Source organism: Pelophylax lessonae, assembly GCF_965119305.1.
Source record: "Pelophylax lessonae genome assembly, chromosome: 5".
Lineage (NCBI taxonomy): Eukaryota > Metazoa > Chordata > Amphibia > Anura > Ranidae > Pelophylax > Pelophylax lessonae.
The window spans coordinates 534,096,293-534,115,627 of record NC_138772.1 but is presented as its reverse complement, the minus strand read 5'-3'; the positions used below and the strand labels follow the sequence as shown (position 1 = coordinate 534,115,627).

The window sequence follows — 19,335 nt, the reverse complement described above, 5'->3', positions numbered from 1 at the left end:
ACTTCTGAGATTTTATTAAACTGAAGCGTTACCTTGACAACGCAGATACCGGTGCTCCCCGAGGGCGAACAGACTGCTTCCCGCGACCACTTGGGACTTCTGCATTTTCTGATCCGCCATTCAGGTATGTGAGTTCCTGCAGCTGTGCCTGTCTAATTTCATCATTGTAGTCCTGCATGTGAAAGAGAATATACAATAATGAGCCTTGAATAAAGGCCTGTACTAATAAACAAAAACATTTTCCACTGCACTTGGGTTGTGGACTGCAGCTAGCATAAATTGTAGATGACAATTAAAACATATATATATAGAAAGCTCTAAAGTTCATTCATAAAAAAGACAACAGATCCTAGGAAACTTTGAGGATATAAAGCCCTCTAAAAGTTCATAGATGTAAAAGTCCACAAATCACAGGGGACACCCAGAGTGTGTTGCAATATAAAAAGTAGGTGAAAAAGTACTCCTCCACCAACAACATAGCACACCAACCCCTTACCCTCAGATATGGACACTCCTCTGGCTCACCCTTGTTCATCAAAGATAGCATCAGACTAGTTCATGTTGGCCCTTCTAAGAACATCCCTCCCAACCATCCCTGAACCACCTGGAAAATTAAGCCCTCAGTTTTCGGGATAGTCCTGGTGGTTCAGGGATGGTTGGGAGAGACATTCTCAGAGGGGACAACAGGAACTGGTCTGATGCTATTTTTGATGAACAAGGGTGAGCCAGAGGAGTGTCGGAGCACTGTTAGACCACCTATAATTTAGCGGTACATATCTCAGGGTAAGAGGTCGGTGTGCTATGTTGTCGGTGAAGGAGCACTCCTCCTTCTGCTGGAGATCGCTCTAGTGATAACTAAAGATCTATATAGAGGAATCTGGACCTCCTTCCTTCTGCTGGTGATCCGCTGGTGATCCTTCTAGTGATATAAAGATCTATACAAAGAAATCAGGACCTCCTTCCTCCTGCTGGTGATTCCTATAGTAATATAAAGATCTACTATATAGAGGAATCAGGGCCTCCTTCCTCCTGCTGAGAATCCCTCTAGTGATAACTAAAGATCTATACAGAGGAACCAGGACCTCCTTCCTTCTGCTGGTGATCCCTCTAGTGATATATAGATCTACAGTATACAGAGGAATCAGGACCACCTTCCTTCTGATGGTGATCCCTCAATAATTCAAATTAGTAATATAAAGATCTACTATATAGAGGAATCAGGGCCCCATTCCTCCTGCAGAGAATCCCTCTAATGATAACTAAGGATCTTTATAGAGAAATCAGGACCTCCTTGCTCTTACTGGTGATCCCTCTGGTGATATAAAGGTCTATATAGAGGAATCAAAACCTCCTTCCTCCTGCTGGTGACCCCTTTAGTGATATCTAAAGATGTATATAAAGGAACTAGGACCTCCTTCTTCTTGCTAAAGATCCCTCTAGTGATAACTAAAGATCTATAAAGAGAAATTAGGAGCACCTTCCTCCTGCTTGCGATCCCTCTACTGATATAAAGATCTATTGAGAGGAAACAGGACCTACTTTCTCCTACTCGGAATCTATTTGCTTTCCTGACTCTGCCTGGATACACTGTTTGCTCATTTTAAAATACCGTAAAATAATTACTCTAATTTGTTTTAGTTTTAGTAAACACTGTACCCTCAATATAGTACTTCATCAGTGGATTATTTTTGCCTAAGTGCATTATTATGTATTTAGGTACGTTGAGCTGCAAGTACTTCAGAGATGTATTTTTATATATATATATATATATATATATATATATATATATATATATATATATAAAAGTATATTATTATCTATATATATATATATATATATATTTTTTTTTTCTTACTTTGTCCAGACTTGCACTTTAACAGAAGCCAGACAACAGAAAAATATTGCTGGTTTCAAAAGGAACAGAGACAGTAGAGTTGCGAGTTACTATTATTTCGCTGTGATCTTGCCATTTGAGCCTTTAAGCACTGTTCTGCAGTATTTGATACGTTCTATTAGAACAGCCACCTGCTGGCCCTACTAACCTGATCCCATTCTGATTTAGATGTTAAAATGAATGCTTGCTATGGTAAGGAAGAAGAGCAGGAAAGATTTGTGGCATACTTTATACATACCTTGCAATTCCACCCGAGTAAAAAGCAAAATTGAAAGTTTGTACTTTCAGAAGGCATGTAATACAAAGTATTTACTACTGCAAATATTAGCTGCCCTTCAAGCAGAGCTAAAGGCAAAAGTTTTTTTTTTTTCATTTTGAATATAGTAAGGAAAGGGTATAACCTCTATCATTTTTTTTTTTTTGCCAACCGTGTCCCATTGGAAGATTTCCCTTCACTTTCTTCCAAAACAGGAAGTGAGAGACACTCATCCAACATCTGGGAATCTCTGCTTGTCACCAGAACCAGTGTCCCATTTAGGAAGATTTTCCCATTGTACAACGCCTTTTACCCCTGTAGGGGTACAGTGTTCTGGTGAGTGCGGGCTTTACTGAGAGGGGAGCACCTTGTTTCCTCACCTGCGCATCTTGAGCGGATCACCCCAAGACCCACCTAATTTTTGGATTCAACACCAATTATCACCTTATGGACTTTTTGTCCGAATCGATTTTATCACCATAGTCACTTATAATTTTATTTTTTTTTTTTTTTGCTATAGTGATTTGCACATTGGTCCCTACAGCACCAGCCACTTTATTTCATTGTTAATTGGTATTGCACTAATTGTCACTATTGGAGATCACTTTGCACTTTGGATTTATATTTATTAATTAATTTATTTATCATTTGATATTATCAACTAAGTATCCAACTACTTCATATTGCACATTGTACCAACTTGTTCTCAGTCACTTTATTTAGCCATTTATTGTATTAATTTCACCAAGTTAAATTGGTACACACCACTTTTTCACCCCCATATTCCGTTATTTTTGTATTATATCACTATTGGCCCATTCTTGGAACTTTCACATATATATTTATTTATCTAAATACTTAATTCTATGTTATGATATAGTGTGTTATTTACATGTTTTTATGATTCACTCTGCCTAGTGCCTTGTTACACCTGACTTTATCTAGACATATTACTATTATTAATTTTAGGCAGCGCCATCTACTTACACCCCCCCCTTCTGGCTTGTGAAATGACCATAGAGACCTGTGATCCTATATAGAAGGATCACAGGAGCTCTGTGATCATTTCAGAGAGAAGAAATGTCAGCTGTGTTTACAACAGCCAACCGTCCTTCTCTCTCAGCAGGGAGCGATCGTGGGTGCCCCGCGGCAATCATGGCCGCTGGCCCCATGCATCGGCATTCCCGCTGCCTGCCTTGGTGCTAGGTGGTGGCACACAATCACCCCCTAGCACCAAGTGCGCGACCGATGTAGGGCTACATCGCTTCATGCAGGAGGGCCAGCCTGGCGCAGTATAACTCCGGCGGGCGGTCCTTAAGTGGTTAACCACTTCTGGATCAGAAGGTTTTCCCCCGTAATGGCCAGGCCATTTTTTCGATTCGGCATTGCGTTACTATAACGGAAAATTGTGCGGTTGTGCAACACTACCGAAATAAAATTGATGTCCTTTTTCGTGCAGGAGGGCCAGCCTGCCGCAGTAATTGTGCATCGGGCCGTCCGGAAACAGTTAAGGTAATCTTAAAAAAAAGGCCTGTGGCTATGCCTAATGTAAAAGAAAAAAAAATGATGCAAAGAGCGTGCCAAATGAAAATGTCTTTATTGTCCAAATGGTAACATTAAACAAGACCATAGACCTCCAACGTGGTTGGTGTCTTAACCCCCCCCCCTTCTTCAGGGCTAAGGGAAATTACAGAATGTTCAATGGACTCAACAATCCTAAGTAGACTGATCTGCAGGCCTAAGATGTTATAGGCAATGCTCAGTGCTGGTATTCACAGTAAAGGTAGCAAAGGAGCTGGTGATGCCTTTTAAGTTGTTAGTTCTGGAGATGATGGCAGCAGTGGCAGACAGATCAATAAAGGGGAAAGTGGACCTTTAATGAAGGAGGACACCAGTGGTGGCCCGCCCCCCCCCCATCCTTGCATCCGGGCCCCCTAATCTACATGCAGGGCGCGGGACGCATGGATTCCAATGGGGTTTTTTTTTTTTTTTTTTAAGCACGTGATTAGAGCCAGAGGCTCTAAGAGGGTTCAAAAAAGGGTGAGCCCACCCAGTTGTGTGACAATAGCGAATGAATATTCGCTATTGCCACACTGATTCTCCTCCTGGCCAATCAGGAAGCGGGTCCTGAGACCCGTTTCCCGATTGGCCAAAAGGAGAAGCCATGCTATTGGCCAAGGAGGAGAAGGGAGGAGACGCAGGTGAAGCCCACAGAGGAGACTGAGGGGGAAGTCACCGCCGCCTGCCCAGGGTGAGTGAGCCGGTGACCGGGGGAGGTTAGGTGTGCAGGCTGGAGCTGGTGCGGTCCGGGGGGGTATGGTGTGGGCCGCCACCCCCCCCCCCAGCCCATGAAGCACCTGCTGCCACTGGAGGGCACACTAGGGAGTAAACCTACCATACCGTGCAGCATCTTTAAAAATACAAATGGTTGATGAATTCTAAAATAAAACAGCAAACGAGGAATGGGGAACTTAATTCTGCTTGCTGAGGCTTTATAAAACGAGCCCCTTGCCCTTATCAGAGAGGTTACTGCGTAAACAGTAATGAAGCAGCTAGGAAAACTCTGTTAATTACATCCTGAGAATACAATTAATCATTTTCATTGCATAATACAGGGTTTATTATCTATTGCCACGTGACTTTCTATTTTCACAAGTGTGGAAAAGGTGCCCTTGAATGATCCAGGAAAAAAAAAAATACAAGGAGCTTTGTAAAATGATCCAATATTTCAAGGACATCCAAGCATTAAATAAAAAAAAGAGCACTTTCTATTCTGTAGTGGTAAGTAAAAATGTTCTGTCCTTGAATAATCATTCATTTTGTTTTACTACACTTCATAAGGGAACACTGAAGAGTCAGGGAAGTCTGTAAGATACATGATCTCTTTCTTGGATGGAAGGAAGAGATGCAGAATACTTGAAAACAGATATTAGCAAGTGAGGAACTCTTAAAAATGCAGTGAACAAGTCTCTGTACTATATTGATACCTAGTGTTTTAAAGGGTATGTGTATCTATAAACTATACCCCCACCTCTTCCCACCTACACCCCCCTCCCTCCCCCCAGCATTAACCACTTGACCTCCGAAAGATTTATCCCCCCTTCGTGACCAGGCAATTATTTGCTAATCAGCATTGCGTTACTTTAACTGACAATTGCACAGTCATGTAATACGGTAGCCAAATTAAATTGTGCTTATGTCCTTTTTTCCCCACAAATAGAGCTTTCTTTTGGTGGTATTTGATCACCACTGCGCTTTTTATTTTATGCGCTATAAAAAATAAAAAAATCAAGTCTGAAAAAAAAAAAACACTATTTTTTACTTTCTGCTATAAAACATACCCAATAAAAAAATGTAAAAAAATTTAATTTCTTTATGAGTTTAGGCCAATATGTATTCTGCTACATATTTTTGGTAAAAACAAAATCAAAATCCCTGGCTAGCTAGTTCTGGCTAGCTCACTAGATTGCTTTAAAAAAAGGCCTGGATTCTTTCCTGGGTGGACTTAATATAAGTGGGTGCTAATATTTATAGGCAAAGTTGATCCAGGGATATGGGATTATATGGTTGGGTTTTCATTACTGTTTTTTTTTAAATTTATTTATTTTTATTGGTTGAGCCAGATGGACTTGTGTCTTTTTTTCAACCTGACTAACTATGTAACTATTTAATAAGTGTATATTGATTGGCTTGCGTAAAAGTTTTAGTGTCAACAAACTATGCTATATAGTAGAATTTTTTTTTTATACTAGTATTGGAGGCGATCAGCGACCTATAACAGGGACTGTGATATTACGGCAAACAATGTGACACTTACTGACACTTTTGATACCTTGTAGGAACCAGTGACACTAATACAGTGATTAGTGCTAAAAATATGCACCATTACTATACTAATGACACTGGGAGGGGTTAAATATCTAAGGCGATCAAAGTATCAAATGTGTATGCTGCTTTTACTAAGGGATGTACTGGATATTATTCCCTGCTTTGCAGTAAAACAAAATCCAGCACATCCCCGCTGACAGGATTGAGGTCTGCATTAATTACAAAGGCAAAGCTCCGTCCTGTGTCTCTCCTTGGCGATCAGCGGGTGCCGGCAGACATCTATTGGCCGGCTCCCGTTGCTCAGCTTCTGCTAAGACTGATCACAGCCAAAATGGCACGCCAGCAGCATGCACACGCTCTACCTATGCGTAGGTGCAGAATCACGTAAATCTGCTGTAGGGCAGTCAGCAAAGGGTTAATGATCATTCAATAGGTTTTTGTCAGTCAGTCACATAATTAATTTAGATGGTTAGCTCCAAACTGAGGATCCTAAAAAGAAAAGATTCACTTTGCGAATAAACTGAACTTGCTTGGTGAATCAAAAAAAAACTCTAACTCTAAGTCCATATCCTGGTCCCTGATAGCACCACACAAGGGAATATGCTATATCTTTATTTGGGGATTTATAAAACAAGGAGTGGGGCTTTTTACCACATAACTTCAGCAAAATCCTTATTAGATCCTACTGGGTATCAGTAGTTTCTCTCACATGTGACCAGTTTGTTCCTGGCCATTTGTAAGATTCTGGTACCTCTAGTACCCTTATTTACTACTTCTCAAAATTGGACCTGAAAGGGGCATACAATCTAATCCGAATCCGTGATGGAGATGAGTGGAAGACAGCATTCAGAACCAGATACGGATTATTCGAATATCTTGTAATGCCATTCGGGCTATGTAACGCTCCTGCGGCCTTCCAACGATTCATAAATGACATCTTTAGAGACTTACTTGATGTCTGTGTGGTGGTATATCTGGACGATATACTTATCTATTTACGATCCTTGTCTGAACATATAAAACATGTAAGACTTGTGTTATCCAGACTACTCACACACAATCTATACGTGAAATTAAAAAAATGCCTATTCCATAAAGAAGAAGTATTATTCCTAGGATACATCATATCCAAAACCGGAATCAAGATGGATATGAGTAAGATATCCTGCATTCAGGATTGGCCTATACCAACCACCCGCAAGGCTCTACAGCGATTCCTTGGATTTTCAAACTTCTATAGGAAGTTCATCAAGAACTTCTCTGCCATTGTGAGACCTCTCACACAGCTCACAAGTATAAAAAAAACATTTAAATGGTTAGATGAAGCAAGTGGCGCTTTTCGCTTGTTAAAATCAAGCTTTACCTCTGCTCCCATACTACGCCATCCAGACCCATCCCTCCAATATATTCTGGAAGTAGATGCGTCAAATATGGCAGTAGGAGCAGTTCTCTCCCAACGACCAACAAATACTTCACCACTCCATCCAGTTGCCTTCTTCTCCAAATCATTAAGCAGCCCAGAGGTAAATTACCCAGTGGGTGAAAAGGAGTTGCTTGCCATAAAACTGGCTCTGGAGAACTGGCGACATTTACTTGAAGGTACCCGATTACCAATAATCATATATACAGATCATAAAAATCTTCAATATCTTCAGACTAACAAAACTCTCTCCCACCGGCAGGTACAATGGTCACTATTAGTGTTGAGCGAACACGGACTGTATTATTCGTGTTCGTACCGAATAATTGGATTTTTTGTACCCGAACACGGACACGGACACTTTACTGTATGTTCGGGTAAAAATCCGTGTTCGGTCGTTTTATTTCCGGGTTTTGCATGCTTTGGCGCTCTTTTCATGGCGGGCTTTCAACAGCCAATCAACAATCGTTTAACTGGTGTGCCTTAAGCCATCCCAGCCATGCCTGCAAATGTCTCAGTAGCTGTGATTGGCCGTCTGAAGCATGTGACCAAGTCTTTATAAGTTCGAGGCAGCCGCAGCGGCGTCATTATGCTGCTTAGATTCAGGGACAGAGCACACATCAACGTGCTGGCTGCTGATTAGGGAAAGATAGGCAGGAAAAAACCATTTGTGTCCGGATAGAATTGAGGGACAGGTCGGAGTGTTTAGGCAGGGCGAGTTGTAGGCATTTTAGGGATAGAGTCTGCTGAATTATAGGGTCAGTGTCTTCTACAAACTACAATCGATATTGCTGTGTGGGGGGTGGGGTGAATCTGCACTCAATCCTGATCTACGATCTCTTCTCAATCCTGTTAGGGACAGAGTCTGCTGAATTTTAGGGAAACTGTGTTCTACAAACTACAATCGATATTGCTGTGTGGTGTGGGATTGGAGATAGGCAGGTGTCAGTGATCCACATCCATTTTTCTGTGTGTGAGCTGCAGTGAACACAATCTTTTTGGGCTGCAGTGAACACAATCTTTTTGGGCTGCAGTGAACACAATCTTTTTGGGCTGCAGTGAACACAATCTTTTTGGGCTGCAGTGAACACAATCTTTTTGGGCTGCAGTGAACACAATCTTTTTGGGGTGCAGTGAACAAAATCTTTTTGGGGTGCAGTGAACACAATCCTTTTTGGTGTGCAGTGAACACAATCTTTGTGGGGTGCAGTGAACAAAATCCTTTGTGGGGTGCAGTGAACACAATCTTTTTGGGGTGCAGTGAACAAAATCCTTTTTGGGGTGCAGTGAACAACATCCTTTTTGGGGTGCAGTGAACACAATCTTTTTGGGGTGCAGTGAACAAAATCCTTTGTGGGGTGCAGTGAACACAATCTTTTTGGGGTGGAGTGAACAACATCCTTTTTGGGGTGCAGTGAACAAAATCCTTTTTGGGGTGCAGTGAACAAAATCATTTTTGGGGTGCAGTGAACACAATCTTTTTGGGGTGCAGTGAACACAATCTTTGTGGGGTGCAGTGAACACAATCTTTTTGGGGTGGAGTGAACAACATCCTTTTTGGGGTGCAGTGAACAACATCCTTTTTGGGGTGCAGTGAACACAATCTTTTTGGGGTGCAGTGAACACAATCTTTGTGGGGTACAGTGAACAGAATCTTTGTGGGGTGCAGTGAACACAATCTTTGGGGGGTACAGTGAACACAATCTTTGTGAGGTGCAGTGAACACAATCTTTGTGGGGTGCAGTGAACACAATCATTGTGGGGTGCAGTGAACTCAATCTTTGTGGGGTACAGTGAACACAATCTCATACTTCTGAAGGTTTGAGGGTGCTGCCTGTTCCATACTCCCCCTACTCCTCATCTAGCCTTTTAGGGGTACAAACAATAGTAATTGGGGCCTAGTGTGGTTGTGTACGTGTGATATACATACACTTTTTTGGGATCATATTTTCTATTCCGCTATTTAATCAAAAACCTTTGGGGATCAGTTAAATTGGGGGATAGTCTGTGTTGGTACGTGTGAGAGAGATCCACCTTTCCAAGTTGTTGGGGTTCATCTCATACTTCTGAAGGTTTGAAGGTGCTGCCTGTTCCATACTCCCCCTACTCCTAGCCTTTTAGGGGTACAAACAATAGTAATTGGGGCCTAGTGTGGTTGTGTACGTGTGATATACATACACTTTTTTGGGATCATATTTTCTATTCCGCTATTTAATCAAAAACCTTTGGGGATCAGTTAAATTGGGGGATAGTCTGTGTTGGTACGTGTGAGAGAGATCCACCTTTCCAAGTTGTTGGGGTTCATCTCATACTTCTGAAGGTTTGAGGGTGCTGCCTGTTCCATACTCCCCCTACTCCTAGCCTTTTAGGGGTACAAACAATAGTAATTGGGGCCTAGTGTGGTTGTGTACGTGTGATATACATACACTTTTTTGGGATCATATTTTCTATTCCGCTATTTAATCAAAAACCTTTGGGGATCAGTTAAATTGGGGGATAGTCTGTGTTGGTACGTGTGAGAGAGATCCACCTTTCCAAGTTGTTGGGGTTCATCTCATACTTCTGAAGGTTTGAGGGTGCTGCCTGTTCCATACTCCCCCCTACTCCTAGCCTTTTAGGGGTACAAACAATAGTAATTGGGGCCTAGTGTGGTTGTGTACGTGTGATATACATACACTTTTTTGGGATCATATTTTCTATTCCGCTATTTAATCAAAAACCTTTGGGGATCAGTTAAATTGGGGGATAGTCTGTGTTGGTACGTGTGAGAGAGATCCACCTTTCCAAGTTGTTGGGGTTCATCTCATACTTCTGAAGGTTTGAGGGTGCTGCCTGTTCCATACTCCCCCTACTCCTAGCCTTTTAGGGGTACAAACAATAGTAATTGGGGCCTAGTGTGGTTGTGTACGTGTGATATACATACACTTTTTTGGGATCATATTTTCTATTCCGCTATTTAATCAAAAACCTTTGGGGATCAGTTAAATTGGGGGATAGTCTGTGTTGGTACGTGTGAGAGAGATCCACCTTTCCAAGTTGTTGGGGTTCATCTCATACTTCTGAAGGTTTGAGGGTGCTGCCTGTTCCATACTCCCCCTACTCCTAGCCTTTTAGGGGTACAAACAATAGTAATTGGGGCCTAGTGTGGTTGTGTACGTGTGATATACATACACTTTTTTGGGATCATATTTTCTATTCCGCTATTTAATCAAAAACCTTTGGGGATCAGTTAAATTGGGGGATAGTCTGTGTTGGTACGTGTGAGAGAGATCCACCTTTCCAAGTTGTTGGGGTTCATCTCATACTTCTGAAGGTTTGAGGGTGCTGCCTGTTCCATACTCCCCCTACTCCTAGCCTTTTAGGGGTACAAACAATAGTAATTGGGGCCTAGTGTGGTTGTGTACGTGTGATATACATACACTTTTTTGGGATCATATTTTCTATTCCGCTATTTAATCAAAAACCTTTGGGGATCAGTTAAATTGGGGGATAGTCTGTGTTGGTACGTGTGAGAGAGATCCACCTTTCCAAGTTGTTGGGGTTCATCTCATACTTCTGAAGGTTTGAGGGTGCTGCCTGTTCCATACTCCCCCTACTCCTCATCTAGCCTTTTAGGGGTACAAACAATAGTAATTGGGGCCCAGTGTGGTTGTGTACGTGTGATATACATACACTTTTTTGGGATCATATTTTCTATTCCGCTATTTAATCAAAAACCTTTGGGGATCAGTTAAATTGGGGGATAGTCTGTGTCGGTACGTGTGAGAGAGATCCACCTTTCCAAGTTGTTGGGGTTCATCTCATACTTCTGAAGGTTTGAGGGTGCTGCCTGTTCCATACTCCCCCTACTCCTCATCTAGCCTTTTAGGGGTACAAACAATAGTAATTGGGGCCTAGTGTGGTTGTGTACGTGTGATATACATACACTTTTTTTGGATCATATTTTCTATTCCGCTATTTAATCAAAAACCTTTGGGGATCAGTTAAATTGGGGGATAGTCTGTGTTGGTACGTGTGAGAGAGATCCACCTTTCCAAGTTGTTGGGGTTCATCTCATACTTCTGAAGGTTTGAGGGTGCTGCCTGTTCCATACTCCCCCTACTCCTCATCTAGCCTTTTAGGGGTACAAACAATAGTAATTGGGGCCCAGTGTGGTTGTGTACGTGTGATATACATACACTTTTTTGGGATCATATTTTCTATTCCGCTATTTAATCAAAAACCTTTGGGGATCAGTTAAATTGGGGGATAGTCTGTGTCGGTACGTGTGAGAGAGATCCACCTTTCCAAGTTGTTGGGGTTCATCTCATACTTCTGAAGGTTTGAGGGTGCTGCCTGTTCCATACCCCCCCTACTCCTCATCTAGCCTTTTAGGGGTACAAACAATAGTAATTGGGGCCTAGTGTGGTTGTGTACGTGTGATATACATACACTTTTTTTGGATCATATTTTCTATTCCGCTATTTAATCAAAAACCTTTGGGGATCAGTTAAATTGGGGGATAGTCTGTGTCGGTACGTGTGAGAGAGATCCACCTTTCCAAGTTGTTGGGGTTCATCTCATACTTCTGAAGGTTTGAGGGTGCTGCCTGTTCCATACCCCCCCTACTCCTCATCTAGCCTTTTAGGGGTACAAACAATAGTAATTGGGGCCTAGTGTGGTTGTGTACGTGCGAGATACATACACTTTTTTTGATCATATTTCCTATTCCGCTATTCAATAAAAACCTTTGAGGATCAATTGAATTGCGGGATAGTCTGTGTCGGTACGTGTGAGAGAGATCCACCTTTCCAAGTTGTTGGGGTTCATCTCATACTTCTGAAGGTTTGAGGGTGCTGCCTGTTCCATACTCCCCCTACTCCTCATCTAGCCTTTTAGGGGTACAAACAATAGTAATTGGGGCCCAGTGTGGTTGTGTACGTGTGATATACATACACTTTTTTTGGATCATATTTTCTATTCCGCTATTTAATTTAACTGGGCCTCCATGCGAGACCTGTGTGCCTTGTTGCGCTGTTTTGAGTACTCCACCAACATGGCCAGTGGCAATGACGCCGTTCTCAGCTTAACTATCCCACTTCTATGCCTCCTTGAAAAAACAATTCGGGCGATGATGGAAGAGGATGTGGCACAGGATGAGGAGGAGGAGGAGGATGAAGAGGTAACATTTCCAAGGCTTTCAGGGCAGTCATTCGCAAGGGGCTCCGAGGGTGGGTTCCTGCACACGCAAACGCCAGGGACGCAATTGTCCAGCAGGGGCACAGTTCTGGAGGATGAGGAGGATGAGGAGGAGGAGGAGCTGGAGGAGGAGATGGAACCATGTTCACAGCAGGGTGGCACCCAGGCCAGCTCATGGCCATCACTGGTGCGTGGCTGGGGGGATACAGAGGACACGGACGATACACCTCCCACAGAGGACAGCCTTTCGTTGCCTCTGGGCAGCCTGGCACACATGAGCGATTACATGCTGCAGTGTCTCCACAACGACCGCCGAGTTGCCCACATTCTAACTTGTGCTGATTACTGGGTGGCCACGCTGCTGGATCCCCGTTACAAGGACAACGTACCGTCCTTAATTCACTCACTGGAGCGCGATCGCAAGATGCGCGAGTACAAGCGCACGCTGGTAGACGCCATGCTGCTGGCATTCCCATCTGACAGCGGGGCCACAGTGGAAGCACAAGGCAGAGGAGGAGGAGGAGGAGGTCGCCAACGCAACCAGGGCACCGCCAGCACCTCAGAAGGCAGGGTTAGCATGGCCGAAATGTGGAAAAGCTTTGTCAGCACGCCACAACAAACAGCAGCACCAGCAGCTCAGATGGAACGTCTTAGCAGGAGGCAGCATTTTACCAACATGGTGGAGCAGTATGTGTGCACACACCTACATGTAGTGAATGACGGGTCTGCCCCCTTCAACTTCTGGGTCTCCAAATTGGGCACATGGCTTGAGCTTGCCCTTTACGCCTTGGAGGTGCTGGCGTGCCCTGCAGCCAGTGTATTATCTGAACGGGTATTTAGCACGGCTGGGGGCGTTATAACAGACAAGCGCAGCCGCCTGTCCAGAGACAATGTGGACAAGCTCACGTTCATTAAAATGAACCAGGCATGGATCCCACGGGACTTTTCCGTACCTTATGCAGAATAGCAATGGATACCGACCTTACCCACCCATTGTTCCATTTTTGCTCTTTCTCACTCTTTTGGGGTGTACCCTCATTTAAAATTTTTGAAAAGAAGCAGTGTTGGCTACCTCGTCCTCCTCCTCAGGGCCAGATTAATGTAGGGGCTATTGGAGCTGCAGCTCCAGGCCCCTACCTTTTATATAGGCCCCGGGTTGGCCATATTCACTGTTACCGCTCTTCTGTCACTTGTAAACACAGAAGTCTGGCTTCTATGCTCGCTTCCCCAGGCAGCACCCTCAGAACCTCCCCACACAGCGTGAAGGCCGGACAAGGAGGGACAGTTGGCGATGCATGGATGTGTTTATGGGCTTCAGAGACAGCATCCCATGTTGAATTAGGCATGCATGGCTGCACCCTTCCTCCTCTGGGTGCATGGCAAGGCACGGCCCTTAAGGCCCTTCAAAATCCTCAGCACCAAGCCCATGATGCTGTTAATCCGGCCCTGGTCCTCCTCCACCGCCGCTTCCACCTACACCGCCCATAGGTGTGCGCAGCCTATTGCATTAAGGTGTGCACCCCAAAGTTGAAATACACATGCATGTGTTTGCCAGCAGGGAGAGTAATGTATCGGGGCCATGTACCTGTAGGCAAGGAGAAATAGAGCAGAGCAGGTCCCAGGGAGATCTTTCCCATCTCCTCACTGGCAATGCTATGTGCCCTAGGTGATTAGGGTGTGCCCAGGCACACCCAGCACACCCTGTGCGCACGCCTATGTCACCGCCACATCCACCACCACCTCAACCTCCCTCCTACTCCATATGGGCCTCGTCCTTCAGAGATGAAGAAGAACATTGTTTTATTTTTCTGTTTTTTTTTTGTTGTTTTAAGTTATTTCCCTATCCACATTTGTTTGCAGAGCACTTGCCATGCTCTTAATTACGTTTTGCTGCCATTTGCAGCACTCTAGCCCTTTCCTTTGGTGTTTTAGAGCCATTTTAGTGCCTTAAAGTTCGGGTCCCCATTGACTTCAATGGGGTTCGGTGTCCGGGAAAAGTTCGGTAAAAGTCCGGGACACGGACCCGGACTTTTTTTTAAAGTTCGGCCGAACCCGTCGAACACGGACATCTAGGTGTTCGCTCAACCCTAGTCACTATTCTTCCTAAGATTCAATTTCCTAGTGACCTACATGCCTGCAGACAAGAATAAAAAAGCGGATGCGCTATCACGATTAACTGAAAATAATTACGCCAAAATCCCTTCTGTTCCTATAATACCCTACAAGCGTATTATTGGGGTTGTCCGTTCCTTGAAGGAAGAGATTTTGCACAGTATAGGATTGGATTCACCTCCACCACACCTAAGTACTGATGCAGAAGGCTTCCTCTACTACAACGATAAACTCTACATACCCCCTACTATGCGTACCAAGATCCTGGAATTGTCACATGATGTGCCTATGGCAGGACATATGGGTATGACGAAAACTTTTAATTTGCTTACCAGACAGTTTTGGTGGCCTGAGATGAAGACATCTGTACAGAAATTTGTTTCTTCATGCAACATCTGTGCCAGGTCCAAAATTGACACTACAAAACCATCCGGTCTACTATGCAGTCTACCAATACCCCAGGCTCCATGGGAAGTTGTGTCCTTGGACTTTATAGTAGAACTACCACCTTCCAAAGGATTTAATACCATTCTAGTGTCAGTGGACCATCTAACAAAGATGGCACATTTCGTTGCTATTCGCAGATTACCTTCATCCAAACAAACAGCGGAACTACTAGTAAAACATGTCTTTAAGTTACATGGAATTCCAAAGACTCTCTTATCTGACCGTGGTTCACAGTTCATCTCCAACTTTTGGCAAGAACTATGTCACATACTACGGATTGAGCGAAAGCTCACTTCTCCCTACCATCCTCAGACCAACGGACAGACTGAAAGAGTCAACCAGTGCATTGAGCCATATCTACGTTGCTACACATCATACCTACAGGATGATTGGGTGGATCTCCTTCCCCTAGCAGAATTTGCTTACAACAACGCAACCCACAGTACTACCAAACAAAGTCTGTTCTACTTGAACTATGGGTTTCATCCCTCTCTTCTTTCACCACGCATCCTTCCATCAAGTAACCCAGTAGCCTCAGACTATCTTACCCAAATAAAAGACTCTCTGGGTTTACTTAATACTACCATCTCACACGCTCATAGTCAACAAAAAAAGTACTACGACCTTCGTAGAAGACCTTCTCCTCAGTATGCTATTGGGGACCTCGTTTGGCTATCAACAAAAAATTTAAGATTAAAGATCCCTAGCAAAAAGCTTGGACCTTTATTCTTGGGACCCTTCCCAATCAGGAAACTTATTGAAAAAGCTGCAGTACAGCTCACCTTACCGGCAGATCTCAAGATCCATCCCATCTTCCATGTGTCGCTATTGAAGCCACACGTTCCTAACCAAGGAATAAGGCCTACCATCTTGCCTCCACCTCCTATACAAGTTGAAGGCGGAGAAGAATATGAATTTAAAGAGATTTTGGATTCTCGCATCCATAGAGGAAGACTCCAGTATCTCATAAGATGGAAGAACTATGGACCCCAAGACGACACCTGGTTAGATACCTCTGATGTACATGCACCTAGGCTTATACGAAGATTTCACTCCAAATACCCAGAGAAACCAGTACTATAGGCCTTCCGGAGCCGGCCTTAAGGGGGGGGGTACTGTAAGATTCTGGTACCTCTAGTACCCTTATTTACTACTTTCTTTTCAATGCGTCCCACCTTTCCCTTTAGGTGGTACGCATATACCTTTAAGAGCGATGAGGTCACTGCTGAGCGCCGCAGAGCGGCTATTTCAACCGCCGGCGGTCTCACTCACATCGTTCGTTCAACCTGCTTGGCTGTCCACATGCTTGCTAGTGTGTCTCGCTGTCGGAACCTCCAGTTGCTTTCCTTTGCCTTGAACAGACCGGAACCTCGTTCCTGATCCCTGTATCCCGCTACCGGATCACTCCTCATTACCGGACCCGCTACTAACCTACTCTCTAGTGATAAGTACCCCGCAGGGGAAACCTCCATAAAACCTACTTACACTATATATCTATTGCTCACTAAAGACTGTCACTCTCTATGCAATACTAAACCTATCATCTGCACTGTTATTTAGATTGTTAGCTCCTGAGCCTACTAACATCTATCCTTGCACTGGGTTAGTCTCTCTTGTATGTCATCTGCTATCCTATCACCTACTACCATACACGATTGCTAACCTATCTGCATCCTACCTGTTACCATCTATACTCTCCTGAACATTTCTCTCAAGTGCTTGCCATCTACTGTCACTGTTCATACCTGTCCCTTCAGCACATCACCACTATACTGCTATATACATCTATCACTCAAGGAACATCTTATTGAGTGTGTATATTTGTATGCTGAATCAGGCAGGCCACAGTGATGAGTCTTGGGAGTTGGAATTGGTATTTCAACACATCTCTACATGACTGCTGAGTGAAGATTTCTGCAGCTGCAAATCCATCTTGTTACAAAAACGCAGGAGCGTTACACCATTACACCTACCAATATGCTGGAAAGTATGTTGAGGCCCCTCCAAATTATTGAGTTCAGGTGTTTTCAGTGAAGTGTACTTGTAATGCTTTAGGATCAAAAGACATATTAGATAACAGCGAGCTTCCAAACTTGTGGTAACAGTTTAGTGAAGATCCTTTACTAATTCCAGCATGACTTTGCCAGCTCCATAAAGACAAGGTTTGATGATGATTTGATGGTTGATGTGGAGGAACTCAAAGGGCCTATGCAAAAGCTTCCCAAAATACTGTATGCTTTTAGGATGAATGGGAAGACTAGGTCTTCTCAGCCAACATCAGTACCTGACTTTTCAAATGTTATTTTGGCTGAATGGACACAAATTCTCACAGACACGCTCCTAAATTGTAAGAAAGCCTTCTCAGACAAGTGGAGGCTGTTGCCACAAAGAAGGGGCCAACTACATATTGATGCCCGTGGCTATAGAATAGTATATCAAGATCATAAACGGCGTAATGGTCAGGTGTGCACCAACTTGTAGACATATTATAGGCTCTACTGTACACCCAAAAAAATCCTGTCCACTATTGGCTCCATGCAGGACTACAGAGTGTAGCTGTGGAGTAAAGAAAACTGCTTTTTCAACTTTCTCCAGGTTTTGGTATACCTGGATGGGGCTCTGTAGTTGGGAGATGCCATATGTTAGCAATTTATAGTTTAATATTATTTTAAATGATAAAAGAGTTTAATATTATTTTAAATGATAAAAGTCTCTGAAATACATATGAATGTTATAATTTAATATGTTAATTTTGGATCAATAATTTTTATTGGAATTTTCAAAATACAAACACGGGTAAACAATTGTGCAACGTGCACTGGATAACAACAGTTACACAGGAGTATGAAAACAGGTGCTCTTAGGATACAAATAAACATTGTTTCTGGATGTAGGTGCTAGTAATGAAACTTGAACTTTGAGTGAGAATAGGCCCAGGCCGGGTGCCCAACACCCCTCCCTCCTCGCACCCCAAATGGGTAATATGTTAGTTTTGAAGGTTACTTCATTATGTCTTTGTGAAGGACAGAGAAGCCACTTTGCTATGTATGTATTTCTATTCTGAGTTTCTATGTTAGTATGTTGGGTGGAAGTATGTGTCTTAACTGTAGACTGAACCATATATGCAAAAGTGGGTGTTACTTTTATATTTAGAATTACTACCTTCTTGGGACACACTTTTTGCTGACATCGTCTTTACATACAGTAAAAAGATACACTATGTTAGATGTTCTTGAGAGAGAATTGAGAAAATGGCATCCTACACTCTGAAGACATGTAACATCTGTCATATATCTCTCTCCTTCTGTCCATTTCTGTTTTGTTCTGTTTCATATGCTTTGCTTTACTTTAAGAAAATAAACACATTTCCTGAAGTATCATGACAGCTGAGAAGTCTATTTTGAACATTTTGGTGAAGAATGCAGACCTGGATGAAGTCTATTTATCTTTGACTCTAGTTAACAATCATGCTACAGGGGGTGAGTTTTTTGTCTGTTTTCTCACCTATTGACAATTTGTGTTTCAGCAAGGAGAAGAAGAAAAAAAAAAAGACCCAGCTTGTACGAGGATTGATTGACATTACAATCTGGACAGTGGTCTCAAGTATTTTTAGATCCGGGAGGACTTCCAGGTTAGAAAAGCGTGACGTTATGTACATGAAGATTTCTGCCAAGGTTATAGTCCCTGCCAGAGGAAGCTGGTAGCCAGGACATGTGAGACATTCTCACAGGATATCAGGTTGGAGGCCCGAAGATAGTGTTGTAAAAGGGACTAAGACTTCACGTTATTTTTTAAAGCCCACCATTGCAGGAAATCCGGCAGATGTTCCCTTTAGATAAGGCAATATCTCATAAGCATATAAAATGGAATGGTTAACATCTCAAGCTCAGAAGTATAAACACATCCCTCTAGTATTAGGACCTGATACAGGCATGCAGTGATTTATTGATCAGTGCCAAAGTGTTAACAACAAAATCTTTAGCATAGAATCAACTAAGTTTAATGCTGCATATAGATTATTGTTATTATTTTATGAGAATTTAAGTCCTGAAAGTGAAAAAAAATGTGCCCTTACATTTCATTCCAAATACATACAAAGGGCAGAACAAAGCTTACAGGAGAATCCATTGATTAAGATTCTGGAAGGAACTGTAGGCAAATCAGATAAATGGAAAATAACTTGGTGTTTAGTGTTTAACA

The 19,335-nt window shown here is 43.0% G+C and overlaps 1 protein-coding gene across 1 annotated transcript in view; it reads right to left on the bottom strand.

Moving 5' to 3' along the window:
• KHDRBS3 (KH RNA binding domain containing, signal transduction associated 3) overlaps positions 1-19,335 on the bottom strand; it is a 192,931-nt gene that overhangs the window by 44,299 nt on the left and 129,297 nt on the right. Inside the window, exon 6 of the mRNA XM_082258238.1 lies at positions 33-172. Coding sequence (XP_082114364.1) covers positions 33-172 — 140 coding nt within the window. The remainder of the gene's footprint in view (positions 1-32; positions 173-19,335) is intronic.